The sequence below is a fragment of the Narcine bancroftii genome, chromosome 6, assembly GCF_036971445.1.
Source record: "Narcine bancroftii isolate sNarBan1 chromosome 6, sNarBan1.hap1, whole genome shotgun sequence".
Taxonomy (NCBI): Eukaryota; Metazoa; Chordata; class Chondrichthyes; order Torpediniformes; family Narcinidae; genus Narcine; species Narcine bancroftii.
Genome location: NC_091474.1, coordinates 178508230 through 178530451, shown reverse-complemented (window position 1 = coordinate 178530451; position 22222 = coordinate 178508230). Strand labels below are relative to the sequence as shown.

At 39.0% G+C, this 22222-nt stretch overlaps 1 protein-coding gene across 1 annotated transcript in view; it reads right to left on the bottom strand.

Annotated features, from left to right (window-relative positions):
* Positions 1–22222, bottom strand: part of rfx6 (regulatory factor X, 6) — a 113936-nt gene that overhangs the window by 5539 nt on the left and 86175 nt on the right. Inside the window, exons 19-21 of the mRNA XM_069888108.1 lie at positions 10887–11390; positions 9153–9365; positions 7142–7144 (exon numbers count right to left, since the gene is read on the bottom strand). Coding sequence (XP_069744209.1) covers positions 7142–7144; positions 9153–9365; positions 10887–11390 — 720 coding nt within the window. The remainder of the gene's footprint in view (positions 1–7141; positions 7145–9152; positions 9366–10886; positions 11391–22222) is intronic.

The window sequence follows — 22222 nt, the reverse complement described above, 5'->3', positions numbered from 1 at the left end:
TTTGCTGAACACTCAGCTGTGACTAAATGGGAGTAACACCAATTGCACCTGCAGAGGCCAAATTGTGCTGCCATTCTGAAGATGTCAATGCAATACAGATGGCTCTATAGGACAGGAGATTAAAGAAATTTGGCACAGGAGACACGGCATCCTGTGTTTGGAAGAGACTGGAGAGAAAAATAATCATCTTTCCATTTCTGAGGAACAATTTAATTTTATTTCATGCTTTCATTATTCATTATTTCATTATTTTATTTCTCATTCATATGTTATGCCTGCATTCATCTTCTTAAGATGGCATTTGTTACAGAATGAATTCCTAGCCAATGGAGCCAATACTCTTGATGAAAATCCACATGATAAAATAGAATAAGTTATGAACCTCTGGATAAAGACATAAATTTTGAGGTCATATCACTTAATGCAATTCTTGCATTGTCATGGGCACACATTGTAAGCCATTATCAGAAAGTCGATTTCAGTGCCTCAAAAGAAGCATTTATATTTTCAGATGTGCATTGCCATTCCTCAAGGATTATAATTAAGCACAAGTATAAAGATTAAAATAAAGATTTGTAATTAGCTGAGTGCAATATTCTGAGATACAGTTAAATTGTGACAATGCAGCTATGATCTATCTACCTCTTAACCAAAAGGTGATGATCCAGTATACTTCCTTGGTGATCCTGAGGTGTAACATTTATCCTTGCCAGTCTCCAAAAATAGAAGAGTTCAGTAGAAACTGTGCATGGCTGATTTAAGGACACTTTTCATTCATTTTAGTTTAGTACATGAACAAACTTTTGTTCAGCAGTTAATTTGATAAATATTGGTGGTAACTGCGATCAGAGCATCTTTAAATATACAGTTTCAAAATATAATTCCAAAAATTAATATTATTTAGTTGAACCAATATGAACCAGCCTATTACAAATGCATGCCTCCTAAAGTGGGGAGGGTGGGGGGGGGGGGGGGGGGGGAAGAGAGAGAGAGAGAGAGAGAGAGAGAGAGAGAGAGAGAGAGAGAGAGAGAGAGAGAGAGAGAGTGAGAGTGACTCTGTTGGGATCTTCTTTGCACTTACTACCTGCAGTTTCTTGGACAATTTCTTTCCCTTCAGCAGATTAAAGATTTTCACTGAATGGTTTTATGTTGTAGTTCTCCAGCAACTAATCATGTAGAGATGCCTTGAAATGGATAGCTACAAAGCAAAAATACTCCAGCTTTTTCAATGTTATTTCTTATTTTTCTCACAGTTGTTGGACTACAGCATTTGTAGTTTATATGATTAGCAGTTTTAATTCAATTGCATAAGGAATCCTCAATACTGTACAAGAGAGCTTCTTTAAGAACCAAAACTAAGAAAATTGGTGTCATCCTGAAGAAGGTTGGGGGGTGGGAAGAGTGTGGGGAAGCAAAGGATAGAGAGGGTAATGGTGTGGAGATAGCAGGAGGAGAGAGACGAAGGTTTCTAACCTGTCATCCCACCGAATCTCCACCCCATAAAACTGCAAAACAAGAACGAGTGAGAAGGTACCTCAATGAAATTCATCACCTCTGCTTAAGCAAATATGAAAAAAATGAAGGATGAAGCCACACAGGAGGAGACCTTACTTATTCAGCATTTGATCTGTTTCAATGAAATCATTCTATATATAAGTAAAAGTACCACCAAGCAAAACATCTTAGGACAGGGCAGTGAAGGAGTGATCAGGTGGACACACTGGATGAAAGTAACAAAGAGCATCAATTGTGCCTGACACTCCACAGAGGGACACCCAATGACAGAAGGGACGAGCAGGATAAATGTGAATGATAGGTGTCAATGGGAGATATACTATCAGGCATGAGTTTCAGGATACACACCAGGGACTCTGATTGGGATGCTTTCATGACAAGCTTGTAGAAGTAATTAGGGGTTACACACAAGCAGCTGGCCTTCCATCACCAAAGGACAGATTCTGTAGGCAAGAGGATTAATTTTCTGCATGAGCTGAGAAATGCCACATCTGAGTATAACACTTTTCTATGTGAACAGAGGTAATTATAACTTGTTTTCTTTTCTAGGAGGAAGAATGTGCACTCTACACTCTCATGCCACATAAATGTACAGAGATCTGACAATGGGAATAAGAAAGACATCTGTGACTAGGAGTCAGCTCCATGGCTGGAGCTTGAAATGATGGAGGAGAATTCTGCATGGCAGCAGACCCTTGAACTGTTGTCTATCACTTCCCCAAGAAGTCACCTGCTGTCTCTCCTCACAGTGCCACCCCAACTCTCAATCATCTCAGACTGCTCAAGTGTGGAATCAAGTGGCCTTCCAGTAACCAGACTGCATCTGTATAGGGAGGTTGAGACAGTGCAAGGACTCCAAAACCCAGAGATAACTCAGTATTACAGGTAAGCCATGAGAACACATGCCTTCCCAGGAAAATGAACTTATAAAAGTTTCCTTTTAAAAAAGTATCTATGCTTTCTCATAATGCTAAAATGTACCACCTTTAGAGTGAAAAGCATCCTTCAGAAAAGTAGAGAAATCCGACCCTGCCATGTTTCAGAAAAGACGCCATTGGTCATTTATAGTATAGCTCTTAGCAATAAAATATTGATGAGAAATACCATAGTATTAATTTTGGTAAAACTATTTGTGCAGTCTGAAATCAGTTCTGAGGTATTTTGATCAGGTGTCCTGCTCAGTAGTGTATCATTTCTTGTTGTACTGCCAGCTTGGTCCATAGCCAAGAAAGACCAGCAGCGTCTCTACTTCCTGCGAAGGATAAGGAAAATTAATCTCCTAACCCCCACCCCACATCCTCACTACATTCTACGGAGGATATATTGAGAGGATCCTGTGCAACTGCATCACCGCCTGGTTTGGAATCTGTATCTCCTCGGACTGCAAAACCCTGCAGAGGATACTGAAGTCAGCAGAAAAGATAATTGGGGCCTCACTTCCTACCATGAGGGTTATCTACAACACTGGGTGCAGGCTAAATATCTATGGATGCATCAAAAGATGGAATAGGTGCCGCATTACTTCAGGCTGTGAGAGAAGTTTGGAGGTCAGTAGCATACACATCAAGGACGGCGGTGACAACATCTGATGTCAATATGCACAGATCAATAAAGAGTGTCTCAAGAAATAGCTTTGAGACTCAAGAAATTCCACAATTATGTGTACGGTCGACTAACATTCATGGCAGAGAAAGCCCACAAGCCATTAATAGCCATAATCAAGAAAAACTCATTGAAATGTTGCTATGACAAAAAAATGTCACATAGAGAAGGTGGATCCATAAATCAGATTTAGAACAATATCCCAGTCCTCATCTGTAAGCAACAACTCCAAGTCATGCTCCCAATCACTCTTGATTGTGACTAGCAAATTAAATGTTGCAACTATATAAGGTACTGGTGAGACCACACCTGGAGTACTGTGTCCAGTTCTGGTCTCCATATTTGAGGAAGGATATATTGGCTTTGGAGACGGTCCAGAGGAGGTTTACTAGGTTGATCCCTGGGATGAAGGGGTTGACTTATGATGAAAGATTAAATCATCTAGGATTGTATTCGCTCGAGTTCAGAAGAATGAGAGGAGATATTATAGAAACATATAGCATTATGAAGGATAGGATAGATGTAGGAAGGTTTTTTGAGCTGGCCGGGGAAACTAAAACGAGAGGACCCAGTCTCAAGATTTGGGGAAGTAGATTTAGGACAGAGATGAGGAAAAATAATTTTTTCCCAGAGAGTAGTGAATGTTTGGAATTCACTAACCAGGGAAGTGGTTGAGGCTGCCTCATTAAACATATTTAAAATTCGGTTAGATAAATTTTTACATGATAGAGGAATCGGGATATGGGGAGAAGGCAGGTAGGTGGAGTTAGGTCATAAATTAGATCAGCCATGGTCGTATTGAATGGCGGAGCAGGCTCGATGGGCCATTTTTGACCTACTCCTGTTCCTACTTCCTATGTTCCTATGTAGCAAAGCTATTCTCATTTACTATAAAGAATTGATATTGAGCCTCTATGAGAAAATTGGAAGTCAAAAAGTAAATCAAAAATGTTTGTTTCAGAAATCTGTAGAAAATCCAACAGTTTGGATTGAACAATATGTCTGACTTGCAGATATCTGGAAAAAAAAAGACTATTGGATAATTTAAATTGTGCCCCCAATTATTCAAAAGAAGTGAAATTATCTGGAATAAAAAAAGATCTTTATAATTTTTGATACCCAGTTTATTACCACTCCCTAAAACCTGCAACTGACAGAGAAGTTATAAAAAGATGATAAGCTATAATAGGACAGGCCAGAGAAAAACTACGGATTCCAAAAAAAAAGTCTAGATTGTGCCTTTATTCTCAATCTATTTTTGAGGCTTCATTAATACACATGTTCTGGTCTTGCCCGAGTTTATAAAATTTTTTGGAAAGTTATTTTCAAACTTTATCAGTCATTTTTAAGGTCAAATTAGAACCATGCCCCTTAATTGCTACATATAACCGTTTACAGCACGGAAACAGGCCATGTCGGCCCTTCAAGTCCGTACCGGTTCACTTGAACAACTCCACTAGCTCCTCCGCAAACTCCTGAGGAAGCAGAGCCTCTCTTCATGATGCCACCGGTGCGCTGGATTCTCAGAATTGAATTTTAGCTTTTCCGTCATTGATAGCTCGATGGGCAATTTTGATGAAATGGTAAGACATTACCCCACATACTCATAATGAATGGTTACAGGAGGTCATGTCCTTCCTAAGTTTGGGAAAAAAATCACATATAATGTTAAAGATGTAAAGGTGAATTTTTATAAGACGTGGGAGCCTTTCACAATAATTTAGAGAATTAAGGCGTTTAGGTGCTTCTGAGCAGCGTTGTCTGGTTTCCAAATGTCATCTTTTGTTTTCTATGTATATTAGATATGCAAGTTAACCTTGTTTAGAGGGAGGGGTTCGATTAATATGGATTTTTTTTTCCTCTTTTGTTTTTCTTTAGAGATATTTTGATAAAATGGATTTTATTAAGAAGGGTATACACAATTTATATTATGTATGATTAAGGTATTATTTGAGAAATATAAATTATCTGTCTTTTCTTATATTTCAGCCCATGTATTGGATTAATATGTGTATGCTTTTTTTAATTAAACTCAATAAAGATATTTTAAAAGGAAAAAAGAAAAGTTGGTGAAAATTCAAAGACTGATGCTGAAGCTACAACATTATGACTTTGATTGGTCTATACACCAGGGAAACTTATTGTGTTAGTTGATGCATTATCCAGGGCAACGAGAGAGTGAAGTACACAATGAGAGTTCCACAGAAACAGATGTGAATCTCCACTGAATCACTTTCCGGATCTAACATAAAATCCAAGCATATCAGAGCTGAAACAGAAAAAGGACACATTTCTACAGAAAGTCATCAAGAATCTGAATGAAGGATGGCCTAGAGGTGAATGTCAGCCATACTACTACATCAGAGCTGAGATTTATCAATGGGCTTCTACTTCGACAGATCAGAATTGTCATTCCTCAATCACTGCGACAAGGGTGCACAAGGGGCACTTTGGAATGGAAAAATGTAAGAGAAGGCCCAGAACTGCTGTTTATTGGCTAGGGATAAATGCTGACATCAACAGGATGGTTTTAAGCTGTGAGACCAGTTTGAATCATCATGTAAAGCAAACAAAGGAAACCATGATCATAAGTGTCTTACCAATGGGACCATGACAGCAAGTTTGGACGGATCTGTTCCACAGGGATGGAAATAATTACTTGCTGGTTATTGACTATCTTATTGAATTATCCTGAAATTGTGCTGCTTCCTAACATGTCCTGTTGCTTGTGTAATCAAATGCAGGTACTCCCCAACTTACCATTGTAATTGGGACCATATCTCAAAATGGACTTAAGACAGAATTTTGACCACACACGTGGAGTTCCAAAGACTTAAAGCAAACTTTTGAATCAAATTATTTTGTCATCATAGATTTGATGATAACAACTTAAAACTTCTTGAATTTTTCGCTTGCCCGTGGCAAATCTTTTCATATTCTGGTCTAAGCTTACGTTGTTGGTCAGTGTCCCAGAATCCGTAGGCTGGGTATGGCCATTTTGATTCCTGTGCACATGTGAGTCTTCGGTTGGCATATGCACAAGTCTTCAGTTGGCACCTATGTGGTGAGTTTTGGAGTTCGGTTGGCATGTGCATGAAGGTTAAGCCCCCTAATGATATTGCATTCATGCCTTTAACGCTCAACTTGCACCAATCTAACCCCAATTCACAAACCCACTGCTCGTGCATCAACTGAAGGTTCGTGCATGCGCAGAGGAATCCAGATGGTTGCACCCAGCCTACAGACACCAGGACACCAACTAACAAGTAAATACACACATTTTGGCTCTTACATGCCCTTTATCTCTGTTATCGTTTGTCAAATTCAACATAATCCACGTAAATATTATAATTTTACTTTTAAAAAATTTCGATTGTACATGTGGATGGACATAACTTGCATAGGTCACAAGTCAGGGAGTATCTGTACATGAAATTGGCATTTTGAAGACAGAATATACCTCAGTTTGTCAACAGTGACAATGAACCATGCAATAATTGTAGAGAATTCCAGAACTTTGCAGAAGAGTATAATTTTTGATATGCGATTTCAAGTTAATCAGTCAAATGGTAAAGAAGAGAAAGGAGATCACATAGTTAAACATTTGCTCAACAAACGACAAGACAATGGCTCAGATCTAACCTAGCTGAGGCACCTGCAAGCTCACACCAAGACACAAGAGCAACTTGTCCGTGAACTACTCTTTGCAGATGATGCCGCTTTAGTTGCCCATTCAGAGCCAGCTCTTCCACACTTGACGTCCTGTTTTTGCGGAAACTGCCAAAATGTTTGGCCTGGAAGTCAGCCTGAAGAAAACTGAGGTCCTCCATCAGCCAGCTCCCCACCATGACTACCAGACCCCCACATCTCCATCGGGCACACAAAACTCAAAACGGTCAACCAGTTTACCTATCTCGGCTGCACCATTTCATCGGATGCAAGGATCGACAATGAGATGGACAACAGACTCGCCAAGGCAAATAGCGCCTTTGGAAGACTACACAAAAGAGTCTGGAAAAACAACCAACTGAAAAACCTCACAAAGATTAGCGTATACAGAGCCGTTGTCTTACCCACACACCTGTTCGGCTCCGAATCATGGGTCCTCTACCGGCATCACCTAAGGCTCCTAGAAAGCTTCCACCAGCGTTGTCTCCGCTCCATCCTCAACATTCATTGGAGCGACTTCATCCCTAACATTGAAGTACTCGAGATGGCAGAGGCCGACAGCATTGAATCCACGCTGCTGAAGATCCAACTGCGCTGGGCAGGTCACGTCTCCAGAATGGAGGACCATCGCCTTCCCAAGATCATGTTATATGGTGAGCTCTCCACTGGCCACTGTGACAGAGGTGCACCAAAGAAGAGGTACAAGGACTGCCTAAAGAAATCTCTTGGTGCCTGCCACATTGACCACCGCCAGTGGGCTGATATCGCCTCAAACCATGCATCTTGGTGCCTCACAGTTCGGCGGGCAGCAACCTCCTTTGAAGAAGACCGCAGAGCCCATGTCACTGACAAAAGACAAAGGAGGAAAAACCCAATACCCAACCCCAACCAACCAATTGTCCCTTGCAACCGCTGCAACCGTGTCTGCCTGTCCCGCATTGGACTTGTCAGCCACAAACGAGCCTGCAGCTGATGTGGACATTACCCCTCCATAAATCTTCATCCGCGAAGGCAAGCCAAAGATTGAATTAGAGCTTCACCACTTGAACAAGGCAGGTCTCATCCTGAGCTCCTGATGAGACATAAACTATGCACCACATTTCCCTACTCTGCAGACCCAAACCAGAATAGAGATCTCAAAGATGTCAAACAGAAACAAAAGCATCTGCAATGGAAACAAATAGCAAAGCATTGCAAGTCAGCAAGAAGTTTATGACCTCTGGCACATCCTGAGGCAGTGAGACTCAAGAGATTCCAACACTTGTGACAACAAGGCTACTGTTCTGGAGGAAGTAAATCCAAGGTCCTACACTGTCTTGACAGAGGTGGGTCAAATACAGAGGAGGAATCAAAAGAGCCTGCTGAAAATGCAAGAGACATTGCAGGAACAGACAAATGCAAAGGATCCAGCCTGCACAGCAACAGAGGAAACACCATCAGTGATACACAGCAGTGGACCAGCAGAGTGTACATAAGCACCTTTGTCAAGAAGATCCACGATGCCATGAGTGCATTATCAAAGCACCTGACAGACTGAATCTCTAAAAGGAAAAGAATTGCACATTTAAAATGTTTGTGTTTAAATTGAAAAGACTACTGTATTAGCATCTCAAGGAAAGGGGATGTAATGATTAGAGTGCTAGTGATAATACTGACCACTAGATGGAGTCAGAGACAAGTTGTTGCAGCTCGGGTAGGTTCAAAATGGATGCCTTCACAAGGTTGTGAGTGCTTTAGCTAATATTATACTATATTATAAAAGAACGTGAGTTTCTTATTACAATAAAAGAAACATCACACAGATCATGGTCTCTTCTCACTGCTACCATCAGGAAGGAGGTATAGGAGCCTGAAGATAAACACCCAACAAGAACAGCTTCTTCTCCTCCACCATCATATTTCTGAATGGACAATGAACCACAGTCAGTACCTCACTTTTTTCTTCTTCTTTTGCACTATATACTTTTAAATAGTATATTTAAAGAAATATAATTTAAAGCAATGTTTGCATTTGTAATGCTCAATACTGCTGCCACAAAATAAAATTGTGACATATTCATGACCATAAACCTGATTCTGAGGGGGGAGCATGGTATAATTAAGTAGCCTTATCCATGAAGATAGGTGATTTTTAAAATATGTTTTTCTTAGTACAAAGGAAGAGCAAAGACACATTAATTGGGTATAAAGAAAGCATATCTGTTGATCCCAGGAGAGTGTTGATATTTGACTTTCCAATGAAATACCTCTATTGGGTTTAACATTTGTTTCTTTTATTTGCCAATATCTGCAAATATTATCAATACTTACCTCGAAGAAAAAAAATTGAAGCGCTTTGGAGTATTATTCTTATTTCCTCCACTTACCTGCAGGAGTACGACAGAGTAAAGGTGATGAATCTGCATAGAAAGATCCTGGATGTTTCCTTCCACCGTCATCCAGAATGTTGAGTGGATCGTGGATGTCGTTGTAACCAGCTACCGACCTAATGCTGCTGACACTGCTAATAACAGACACGTGTTGGTCAATCATGGAGCCCAATCGGTGGGACTCTGTGTAGTTATTGTTGCCGTAGTATCCTGAAATTTAAAAAAATAATAAATGAATATTGATTCCATAATAGTTAAGGTGCATCGTGGTACAGAGAAGATAGGAAGAACTCAAAGCAAAACAAAGATGTCAAATTCTGCAAGATTTCAAGTGGAGGAAGTTCCGATTGAAATAGCTGCTAGACTTTCTCAATCTGCTTCTTTAGAGAGGTAACATTTTAAAAGAATCAATGATAGCATTTTCCACCAAACTTGCCAGCAATCCAATCTGCTCAGTGCTCTGGGCCAAAATAAGTCTAAAAGGTTATTTTCTGATTGAAATAGGAGTAACAATTATTTAAAAGGCAACTTATCCTACTGATAGCAAATTCCAGCCCCAGTTAGTGAAATGTATTTAAGTGAAACAGGTCAAATTGACAGCAACTGTGAAGAGAGAAACATTGATCCTTCATCTGATCTAAAAGCAAAATCTTAGATGTTGGATTCTCAATTTCTAACATGTCATATTTTACTCTGGGGTGAAGTGTTTAAAATATTCTACAAGCAGGGTAATTTCTTCATGCCAGGAAACAGCTTTCCAGGCAGTGGCTTCCTTGCTAATCAATGGGTACTCCAGGCTACACTGCAAATGATCAGACCATATCCATGGGTAGAAATGGTCAGTCCTTGCATTAGTTCAAGATAAAGGTTCCACGCACAGAACCATTTCTACCCATGGATGCTGTCTGATCTGCTGAGTCCCTCCAACAATTCTTGTTTGCTCAAGATTCCAGCATTTACACTCTCTGTGCTTCTTTACACAAACAAATAATCTTTCCGCAGGGCTGGATGTTGCCAGATTTTTGAGAAATTTTATCTATTTTTACAAATCTGCCCACAGCCTCTCACATCCCCAGCCAATGGGACTATTAAATATAGGAGTGAAATTAGGCTACTTGGCCCATCAATTCTCTCCTGCCATACATGCTTTTTACTTGCTTTTCAGTCCCATCCTCCTGCCTTCTCCCTTTAATCCTTGATTTGCTTCCTAATCAAGTTATATGTCTTTGTTTTAAATATAGGCAAGTAATTGGCCTCCTTAGCTGCCCACAGCAACAAATTCCACAGATTCTCTACTCTCTGGATAAAGAAATCCTTCCTCATCTCCATTCTAAAGGAATATTTTTTTTGTATTCTAAGGCTGTGCCCTTTGGACCCAGACTGCCTTACCAGAGGAAACATCATATCTACTCTATCCAGTCCTACAGTCCTTCATGTCTGTCTTCTAATATACACCCACTAATGGTATAAAAAGCAGCAAGGGCATCCTCCCTAATGCTCATTATCATTATAGCCTCTTCAATATGATGAAAAGTGGAAAACCCTTTGAATAGGTAAACAAATCTTTAGTTCACTTTCCTCTAAAGAAAAAAGACTAAAGTTAATGAACTAGCCAGAAGTTACATCATCTAGGGACCTGACTTTCAGCTTAAATTCATTCTTGAATAAAGGTTGTACATTTCTTTCCTTGTATTTGATTATAGAGCTTTGAATTGATGCATTAATATTTACCATTTGAGCCAGTGGAAGAAAATGATGCTCCTTGACATGGAACTGAATTGCCCAAAAAATTAAAGTTTCCTGCATTCAACAACTGCAAATTGTGTGCTTCCTGTGGATTTGAAGGTGACCCAAAGTTAGATGGAGATCTGGAATTATAGGGTGACATGGCACAACTTCTGAAGTAGTCCCTTGAAACAGGTTGTTCATTAAAAGATGCAAATCGGCCAGGCTCCACTCTGTGCTGGTAGACTGCAGCAGTAGGATGAGTCTGATTTCTGAACACGGTTTGATAGTTGGAATTAGCACTGTAGAAGTTTTGACTGGGCTGGGGTAACATCTGATAGAGTGAATCAGAGTACGAGTGGCAATGCGGCTGGACGGGCAATGCTGAGCTACCATTCTGTGTCCTGACAGCAAGCAGTCTTTGATTGATTACACTTCCTCTGTTGCCCAATGCAGGAGATAGAGGTGGAGTGATCACATGACCATGATTGTGAGTAAGCGCCGTAGGATCTGTCAATAAAATATATGCACGGTATTAAAGAAAATGCAGTGTTCCTTAAGTGTGTGTCCCCCACAAACAGTATCCAAAATGGTATACTTGTTATTGACAGGAATGGCCACAGGGGTGCCCTTCTTGGCTGTCATTTTCCTTTCCATCTCCTGACTGTCACTCACCTACCTTTCACCTGGCTCCTAGGTGCATCAGCATCCCTGTAACTCCTGTCTATCACCCCCTCTGCCTCCCGAATGATCCAGATGTCATCCAACTCCAGTTCTCTAACTCAGTTTGTAAGAAGCTGCAGTTGGATGCACTTCTTGCAGATGAAGTCACCTTCCACATCTTGCAAGAGGATTATGTCCCTGCCCTGGTTCCCATTCCCACTATCTATGACATAGGAAAAATAAAAATCTGAAAAACCTGCCTCTGCTCAACGAAGCTTCTCAAGCCCAAATCTCAACGTTCCCTTCATACCATGAGCCTCTTGAACCAAAGCCTCAAAGTCCCACTCTTAACCTGAGTCACTCATTCACTGGCTGCTTCACTTGAGCTTCCCCTCTTTTTATTGGCTAGAACTAATTGGCCAATGGAAATATTCTAAAGAACACAATGATCCCACTGCTTGGAATGCACTTGCTCTATCCCTCGCTCACACCTGTTCCCACAGCCCCAGGTGTAGCTTGCTCCCTGAGGGAATCCACAAGTCACTGACCTCCAGGTGGAATACTTACCATCCCCTACTACTCTCTGTTTTCTACAGGCAAGCTAGTTTGGAATCAATGGATCCCATGTCTCATGACTTCCTGAACAAGTCTCTCTTGGGGGACCTTGTCAAATATCTTTCTAAAATCCAAATACCACATCTACCACACTCTTTCATCAATGTCTTTCATTATCTCCTCAAAAAAATTAATTATGCTTGTGAGGCACAACCTTCCCCCTACAGAGCGATGATGACTATCTCTGAGAATACTGTACTTCTCTATATGCTCCTTAAGAGTCCTCTCCAATAATTTTCCCACCACTGATGTAAGACTCACTGGTTTATAATTCCTAGGATTCTCCCCATTACCTTTTTTAAATAAGAGAGAAAGAAGTGAGAGAGAGGGACATTGGAGGTGACAGTTATCTGAAATTACAAATTCAATTTTCATACCATTGTGAAGGAAATTTTGGAAAAATGCCTAATATTCCGTCTGGGCACTCTTCAACTGGACGACATTAACATTGGCCTCCAGTTTCTGTTAAACCCCTTCCCTGAGTCTCTCTCTTACCTTATCCCTCTATCTCCATTACATCAGGTCCCCACCCCTTTCCTTTTAGAGCGCTACTGCCTCTCTCTATCACTTAATTTTTTTCTCTTCTACCCTCCCACCCACATCCACCTATCCACCTATGACTTCTTACCTGTTACCTTGTACTGCCCATTCCTCCCTCCTCTCCTTGCCTCCCCCACCTTTTTTTATTCAGGTGTCTCCCTGGCTTTTGCTCATACTTTGACAAAGAGCTCCCTCCTGCAACATTGGTTACCCTTTACTTCTTATAGATGCTGCATGACCTGCTGAGTTTCTCTAGCACTTTTGTGTATTGCATTAGATCCAGTGTGTCAGCAGACTTTCCTGTTTACGAATATGAGGTGATATTCTTCTAAATTCCATTGGGCCTCACAATGGCATTGAACAAGGCTGAAAGGCAGCTGAAATGACATGGAACCAGGATCTTGGGATGGCCCATAGTTACCTAATCTATGCTTGGACTGGCCTGTATAGAGGAGGCCACATTAAGAGCACCAAATGCAGTGGACAAAGTTGGAGAAAGTGCATGTGAATCTTTGTCTCATTTGGAAGGGCTGTTTAAAACCCTACATGGGGCTGAGGGAAGAGGTGTAGGAACAAGTATTCCACCTGCTGCATCTGCAGGAGCAAGTGTCAGGGGTCAGGGAAGGGAGGGTTGAGACTAGGGAGGGGGTGATCCCTGTGGAAGGCAGAAAGGGATGGAGAGGGATGGATGTGACTTAGTGGTGGAAATGATGAAGAATGATGTGCTGAATGTAGAAGCTAGTAGGTTGAAAAGTGAGGACTGAGGAACCTCTCTCTGTTCGGTTTGGAAAGAGGGGAGTTGATTCCAGGTGCAGAAAATGTGAGGGAGGGCTCCTATGTTTCCTGTAAAAGGAGGACGTTTCAGATATCCTGGAATGTAAGACTTCAATTTGGAATCAGGGAGCAGCAAAGATGGAGAAACTCGGGTGAAAAGGATGGCCTCTTTACAAGATTCAGGGAGAGAAGAGGTCTAGTCAAGATGGCTGTTCGAGCTGTTTGTTTTTGAACTTGATTGAGGGATAAATGTTGCATAGGATACTGGGGAAAATTCCCTTCCTGATGGAAGAGATCAAACTGTAAGATCAACAATTCTTTTGCCTCTAATATGCTGCTAGACCTACTGAATTCTTCTGGCAGTTTGTTTTTTTTCTGCTCTTTGAAATAGTGTTGTGGAATCATTTGCATTCACCTATGATAATAGTTGCTTGTCTTGACTTGTTGTAATGTTACGTAGATAGTGACTGTGAAATGTATTCTCAATGATATGGTTTGGAACTTTGTGCTTGAGTAGACATCATGACTTCCTTTTGAGAATGCTAACAATAAGAAACACAAGGCACCAGTTGAAAGAAAAAAAATCAAGATGTATGTGTATAAAGAAAGTATGTGGTTTAAGAAGACAGGCAACCTGAGTTACAGCCATTCGAGATTCGCCCTTCCACAATTCACACATCACCACCCAGAAATTTGAGATACACTATGAAATATGCTGTCACAGATTATAAAGTAAATAAAACACTTTTTAAAAACTCTTGTTCCTTAATGCACACATTAGATACTGAGGCTTTGTGTTATGGAAAAATCACACTATGGACTGTTTGCCAGGAACGCAGCACCATCCCACCTGGGGACACTTTACCGTTTTAGTAACCACAACCACAGATCATGATTAAAGAGTAGCATTATTAGTAGCCTATCCAGCAATTGGAAAATTAACTGCTCCAGGAGTTGATTGTGTCTGATATATTGAAACACACTTGTAGAATTCTGCACTAAAAAGTTGACATAAGTCTATATTTGTTACTCAGTGACCAAATTGAGCAAAAACTGTGTAGGTTAACTAAAATATATCAAAGGGTGTGGTGACATTATTACTACAGCCTGAAGTAAAAATTGTGCAAGAGTTTACGCATGTCAGGCTGGTAGCAAATTTATTTTGAAGGACGTATGCAAACAATATTCAGATCATATTTACAACCATATAAAACTTTCTTATGTTCATTTACAAAGCTTCTTTCAAGGTCAAAAGCAATTATTTTTAGTCCAAATCCCTAATAAATGTTTTAAAACAGGCATATTATATCCCTGTAACAAACAGGAAATCCACTTAAATATAAATTGATGGACCTGAAACTCAGAAATACAAGCCAATTCAACTTTAGCTCAGCTAGGAGGTTGTGTAGTATCAATCATCCTATTAATAATTGTGCAGCCTCATAATAATTCTGAAAATGAGGCAATTGGAGCCCCCCTAAAGCATATTTCCAAGTCAATTTCTGCAATGCTACCCTAGCTAATTTTCCTTTCCACAAAAATTTCCTTACTGCCGTATTCAAATCTTGAAAAAATACTTTTGGAAGTGAACATAGAATCGATTGAAAAAGATATTGAATACATGGAAAGATATTCATCTTAAAACAATTTACCTGGCCTATTAATGTTAATGGAAGATCTTTCCACTTAATCAAATCCACTTTAATCTTCTTCAATAAAGATTGACAATCTGCATCAACAGTTACCCCTAAATACTTAATTTTATCAGACCATCACAATGTTGTAATCTGTTTACATGCAGTATAATTACCATCTGAAATTGGTAATGTTTCACTCTTATCCCAGTTTACTTCATACCCAGACAGTACTCCATATTGCTCCAAACACTTTTGCAAATGTTTCAAAGATTGTTCTGGATGTGCTAAGTATATCAATACATCATCAGCAAATAACTTAATCTTATATTCATCTTCTGTAATTTTTATCCCTTTAATATTCTCATTTTTTCTAATTGCTTGAGCTAATGGTCCTATGACCAATGCAAATAAGGCTGGTGACAATGGACAACCTTGACGCGTTGATCTTGATAATTTAAAAGATGAAGTTTGGCCATTCGTCACCATCCTACCAACTAGATTTTTATATAATGGCTTAACCCAACCAGTAAAAAATGGTCCAAAATTATTTTTTTTTCAGATACTTTAAATTCCACACAGTCAAATGCTTTTTATGCATCAAGTGCCACAGTTGGTTGGGCTGCTGCCTCGACACATTGATCAAAGTAATCTGTCTAAGAATATTATCCGACGCATACCTATTCTTAATAAAACCTGCTTGGTCAACATGTACCAACTGTGGTAAATGTTTAGCAAGTCTATTCACCAATATTTTAGCTATTATTTTATAATCTACATTTAATAAAGAAATTGGTCGATACGAAGGTACATTCAATGGATCTCTGTCTTTCTTTGGGATTACTGTAATTATCGCTTTTGAAAAAGGATCTGGTAATGACTGCTCATCTGTTATCTGTTGAAGCACTTCCATAAATACAGAAGACAAATCTTCATAAAACACATTATGAAACTCTACATTAAACCCATCATCTCCAGGAGATTTCCCATTTGGCATCACCTGTATAGCCTCCTTAATTTCAAAATCTATAAATTGAGACTCCAGTTCTTTCACCTCATCCTCTCTTAAAACTGGCAAATCTAAAGTAGATTTAAAAAATGCAATAGGACCATTTTCCTGAACTCCTTCAGAAGTATACAAATTTTGACAAACAAAATTGATCATTAATTTCCTGGGGTTTATAAGTAACTGTTGAATTCTTTTTAACAGCATTAATAGTCCTCGAAGCTTGTTCAGTCTTCAGCTGCCAAGCTAATACCTTATGGGCTCTATCCCCTAATTCATAATAACATTGTTTAGATCTTTGAATTAACCGTTCAAATTGAAATGTTTGCAATGTATTATAATGAAGTTTCAACTTAGTCAATGCTGCCGTTTTATCTTCAGCAGTATTTTTTTTGAAGATCCTTTTCCAAAACAGCTGTTTCTCCAACATCAAACTTTCTGCCAAATATTGTTTCTTAACCTTTGCTGAATACCTAATAATTTGACCCCATAAATATACTTTCAGAGCATCCACAAAACAAAATTATTCTGTACTGAATTAGTATTTATACTTAGAAAGGAAGCCATATGTTCTTTGATATAGCTAATGAACTCAGATTTTTTTTTCAATATTATAGGTTTGAGGGCCCAAACTCAAAATAGGGTAATTCCTTTTTCAATGAATAATATGTATTTAAAGATTTGGGACTCTGAAGGTATAAAGCTGTTTTGAAGAAGGACAGTTTCTTCTTTTAATCAACTTAGGGAAAAATTTGGAATACCATTTAATTCTTTATTTGTGTATTATTGTGTGAGCTTTGGTAATAGATAATTTTGAAAGAGAAGTGAAGCTATCTGAATTAACCAAGTTTGAGTTTTTGATTTTGCACACGTTAAAAAAGGGTTTTATTTCTGATATGTATGCTTTGTTACAAGATAGTATGAATAAACCAAATTTAAGTAAATCTAGAATTAAATGGGAAGAAGATTGATCTTTTGATGTACCTCAGGAGGATTGGGAAGTTATGTGTCAAGACAATGTGACTAAATTACTTAATGTAAGATATAGTTTAGTCAATTATAATTTTCTTTACATCAGTTGTATTTGACTTTCTCTTGAAATTGAAAAGATATGGATTTAGTAATTCGGATTTATGTTTTAGATGTGGACTACATATTGGAACATTTGTTCATGCAGTTTGGTTTTGTGACAAGGTCCAACCATTTTGGGAAAAAAAAATTAGAGTATTTTTTTAAAAATTGCTTAAAATTAAATTATCATTGGGACCCAGTAATTTTTTTGCTGGGTTATACCGTATCTTTGACTGGTTTGGGGTTGGACAAGTTTCATAAAGCTTTTGTTCATTTAGCATTAGCTAAATGTGCGGAAATGCATTGTGGTTATAGGGAAAGATAATGTGCAGGTAAATCTAGCTCATTGGCATAATGAATTGAGATCTTATATTTATATGAAGAAAATAACATATAATTTGCATGATAATCATTCTATTTTTGTTCAGATGTGGTCACCCTATTTGGAATGTATGGATTTAAAAATATCTTATATTTTTTTAATCATCATTTTGAGATATCACACAGCCTATGTTTGTAATTAATTGGTATATGTTTTTCTTTGCTCCCCTTGTGGAGTTTGCTGAGGGTGGGTGGTTTTGTTTTTTTTTAGTTTATTTTGTTATTTTCTTTATTTATTCTTTACATATTTTAAAATTCTAAATAAAGTTTTTTAAAAAGCAATTATTTTTCAGACATTTGTTATCAGTTTATGATAACACTAAACTGTGTCCCACCTCATTAACATTGTAGCCAGTTAATACACAAGCTGGCAGAATTTTAGATGCAACATGTGGAAAAATAACTACCTGATCACAAGATTTTTCTTTTATTAAAAATAATAGGAGTATTTATGTCCTTCCTTGAAAAAAATAAATTGCTTCATTATCTAGCAAAATTAGATATTTTTGGCCAGAAAAAAATTGTGTATAAAAAAAATTGAAACAATATAATGATTTATTTTTACAGTATTGTCTCATGGTTCTGCACAAGTCCAAGTGAATCTAATTTTTTTTAATCCATTAGATTTGGATATATATTAGTAATTCAACTGGAGTTGAATTTGGATAAAAATTTAATATTTTACAAACATGAGTGATAAAGAATTTTTCTATTTCATTAATAATAGCTAATTTGGACATATTAGTGTCAGAAGCACCTTTCACACTTGCAAGTAATCCTAGGAATTAACTGCCAATCAGCCTTTAAAGTGTCTATTGTGAAAGCAAAATCAGCTCAATGTCTGCATCAGATGACATCATCTCACACCGGGAAATGATGACTTCAACCCCTAGTACAATCCCTGATGTTTGCAGACGCTGGCATTGTAATCAGGCAAGTGTGAAAAAGTAATTGCATTGTGGGGGGGGGGGGGGGGGGGGAGGGGAGAGAGAAAGAGTCAGAAATAAATAGCAATAGTGGACTATTTTTAATCAACGTGAGAAAATTGGTAGTGCTATAGCACACAATTTATAAAGGCTGTGGGGAAAAAAATATCAATGGCCTTCCTGATTTCCAAGAATGCCATGCGGCAGAGAAACTCCTCCATGAATGCTCTGTGCATGCATCCGGACATACGATCCTTTCTCTGCTGCATGGAATTCTGGGAGGGCAGATCCATCAGCTTTTTACCATGGCATTTATAAATTATATGCAAAAGTGCTACCAACTTTCCCACACTATTTAAATTGTACACAATAATGTTACCAAATTTCCCACACTATATAAATTGAGCGCTATTGCACTACCAACTCTCCCGCCCTGTTTAAAAATTGTCTGCTATTGCCATTTATTGCTAACACTTTCCCCTGTCCTTTATAAAAGTTTATATAGGTCAGCACAACAACAACAGGGGTTGAAGGTCTCCTACTGTGCTGTACATAAAGCTTAATTATATTGTAATTAGGCATGATTAATTTTGTTCAAATATTAGATCATAGTACATTGATCAGGATTTAGGGCAGGTCCACCACCACTTGAAGCGTCATGAAGTCACCGATAGAAGGTAGAACAGTCCTAACCCTGGGGATGGCTCCTTGCAAGTATGAAAATGTTCAGTATTCCAGTTACGAGTGGTTAAATGTGAAAAGCAAAACCCCCATTCCTATCCCAGGATACTGAACGGCCAATTTAGTGGGATACAAATGTGAAAGGGGCTAGAGATAGCATGTTCCATCATGATTGTAAAGTGGCATATTGCCAGGTAAGATTGGAGATGGAAAAAGCACATGTTTTACAAATAATGAGTACTAGTTTAAAAATACATTCCATGTGTAACAACATAAATTCCAACAAAAGAATTTAATTGACCCTTTTTTTCATTTTGTTATTTTGTCCTTGTGCTGGAAAGCTAAAGTTCTATTTATGGACAGATTCTTATTCAAACTTTTTAATCAATTCTCAACTAGAGGGAAGACTGTGATCATCATGTTCTCTGCAGCAAACTTTTCAAGTGTTAATATTTTGAAACATTAGTTACCACAGTGCTCCAAGAAATGATGGAAGCAGGATCCTGTGTGATCCTTAAAATTCCGAGTGAATTACAAACTTAAAATAATTATGGCCGAAATAAACCAAATAGCCATTTGAGTTCATCAAATCAGGAAGTCCCTACAATATTGCTATCACAGCATTCAACTTGTTTTAAAATGATTCAAGAATTTCTTACCCTACCAGGAGGATAGTATCCTCTGAACAATAAGCAATTGTGTGTTAGGGTTGGGACAAAATGGAAAAAAAAATCAACTGCATATTTAAATCAGCACAGAGTTGTACAGAATAAATAAAATGGTCAAGAGTAAGGGACAAAATTGGTCCCCTTGAAGATCAGTGGTCTGCTCTATATGGATCCAAAACAGATAGGGAAGATCTTAAATAGTCTTTTGTTTTTGCATCAGTTTTTCTCATGAAACTGGCACAGTCATGGGAACTAAGGAAAATAAGCAGTGAGGTCATGGAAGCTATATAGATTAAAATGCTTGCTGTCTTAAAGAAAATAAGGGTGGATTAATCCCCAGTGCCTGACAAGATATTCCCTCCAACCCTGAGGGAGACTAGTGCAGAAATTGCAGGGGATCTGGCAGAAATATTTAAAATGTCCTTATCCACGGCTAAGGTGCCGGAGGATTGGAGGGTAGCTTGTGTAGTTCCATTGTTTAAAAAAGGCTCCAAAAGAAACCCTGGAAATTATAGATCGGTGTGCCTGATATCAGTAGTAGGTAAATTATTGGAAGGTGCTCTTAGGGATCAGGTATACAAGTATTTGGATAGTCAGCGACTGATTAGGGATAGTCAACATGGCTTTGTAGGTTGTTTTTAAACAGTCTTACAGAGTTTTATTTGAGATTACCAGAAAAATTAATGAAGGAAAGGCTGTGGATGTTGCCTACATGAACTTTAGTAAGGCCTTTGTTAAGGTCCACATGGGAGATTAGTCAGGAAGGCTCAGACACTCTGTATTTATGGGGAGCTAGTCCACTGGATTTGACATGGGCTATACAGGAGAAGCAGAGAGTGGTAGTAGATGATTGTTTCTCAGAATGGAGGCCCATGACTGGAGGTGTGCCTCAGGGATCAGTTTGGGACCATTGTTGTTCGTCAACTATATCAATGGTAAATTTGCAGATGATCCAAATATTGGAGGTGCTGAGGAAAGCGAGAAAGGCTTTCAGAGCTTGCAGAGTGATCTGGATCATCTGAAAAAAATGGGATGAAATATGGCAGATGGAAATTAATGCAGATACGTGCAAGGTGTTACATTTTAGAACAAAGTCAATGGTAGGGCACTGAAGAGTGCAGTAGAACAGAGGGATCTGGGAATACACATACTTAATTCCCTGAAAGTGGCTTCACAGGTTGATAGGACTATAAAGAGAGATTTAGGCATATTGACCTTAATAAATCAAAGTATCCATCACAAAAATGGCAGCACTGCTAGAGCTGCTGTAACAACAGCACTACCACAGACCTGCAGAGAGCAGGGGGTGGAGTCACAGTGCTCCCGTGGGGTCCAACCACCCAATCCAACTACCATCGGCTCCATACAAGCTTTAATTGGCCTGTAAATGGAGCTGACTGTTGTTTTATTTTAAAATTCTGCGACCACAGGGTTTGCACCAAGATGGTAGTGTTTATGATCAGCATCAGCCATGAGGGGTTACAGACTCTGGAGAAGCAGAGGACTGGTGGTGGACACTAGAGAATGAGGACATCCCCATTTAAGAAGGCGAAGCAGAAGAGATGACCCACAGGATGATGACCACGGCAGTGTATCAGTAAGGGGCTAGGAGGCTGCGGAACACACAAGTGATAGGCTGATGGTGACTCAAGGCAAGAAACCTATGCAGGTGACTTCAGTCGAGGGACTCTCACTGGGCTGTGGACTGGCTCAGGACTGCTGAAGGGGTAGCAGGTGTCAGAGCTGGGATGTGAGAGAGTGCCGATGGTGCTCAAGGGTTCCTGATTGAGTCAAGAGGTTTGAATCTGGAGCTCAGGCTGCTGAAGGCTTGGGCTGGACACTGGCTCCTGGAGGTGAATCAATTATGATTCTGAGCAGACTCTGTTTTGTTTCTCTTTCTCCGACTGTCAGATGCGCTTCAGGCAATTTCTGCAGATGGCAAATCTCTCAGCCTTACGTTAGACAAAAAAATGTGTAATATTGCACTTTATTAAATAACTATAAATCAAATCTTGAATCTATTGAGTATTGAAGTTGGGATGTTATGGTAAAATCGTACAAGACATTGATGAATGAATCCAAGTTTGGAGTATTGTGTGCAGTTTTGGTTACCTATTGTATATGCCGTTGTATAAGACAGCTCGTGTATGGGACATCCCTGGAATTTCTACTTAATGATCCCCTTTGAATAAGGAAATTTCCCCCAGCACCCCCCCCCCCCACCTAAATTTGGCACTTATGGAGGGTGAACTAGGTGAATACTGTTAAAAGCAAATCACAATATAGAGTTATTTAAAATTATAAGGTGGGGGGAAGGGTAGACAGAATAAATGAAGATGGGCTTTTTCTGGTGATGGTAGGTAGGTTAAGGGCAAAAGAGGAA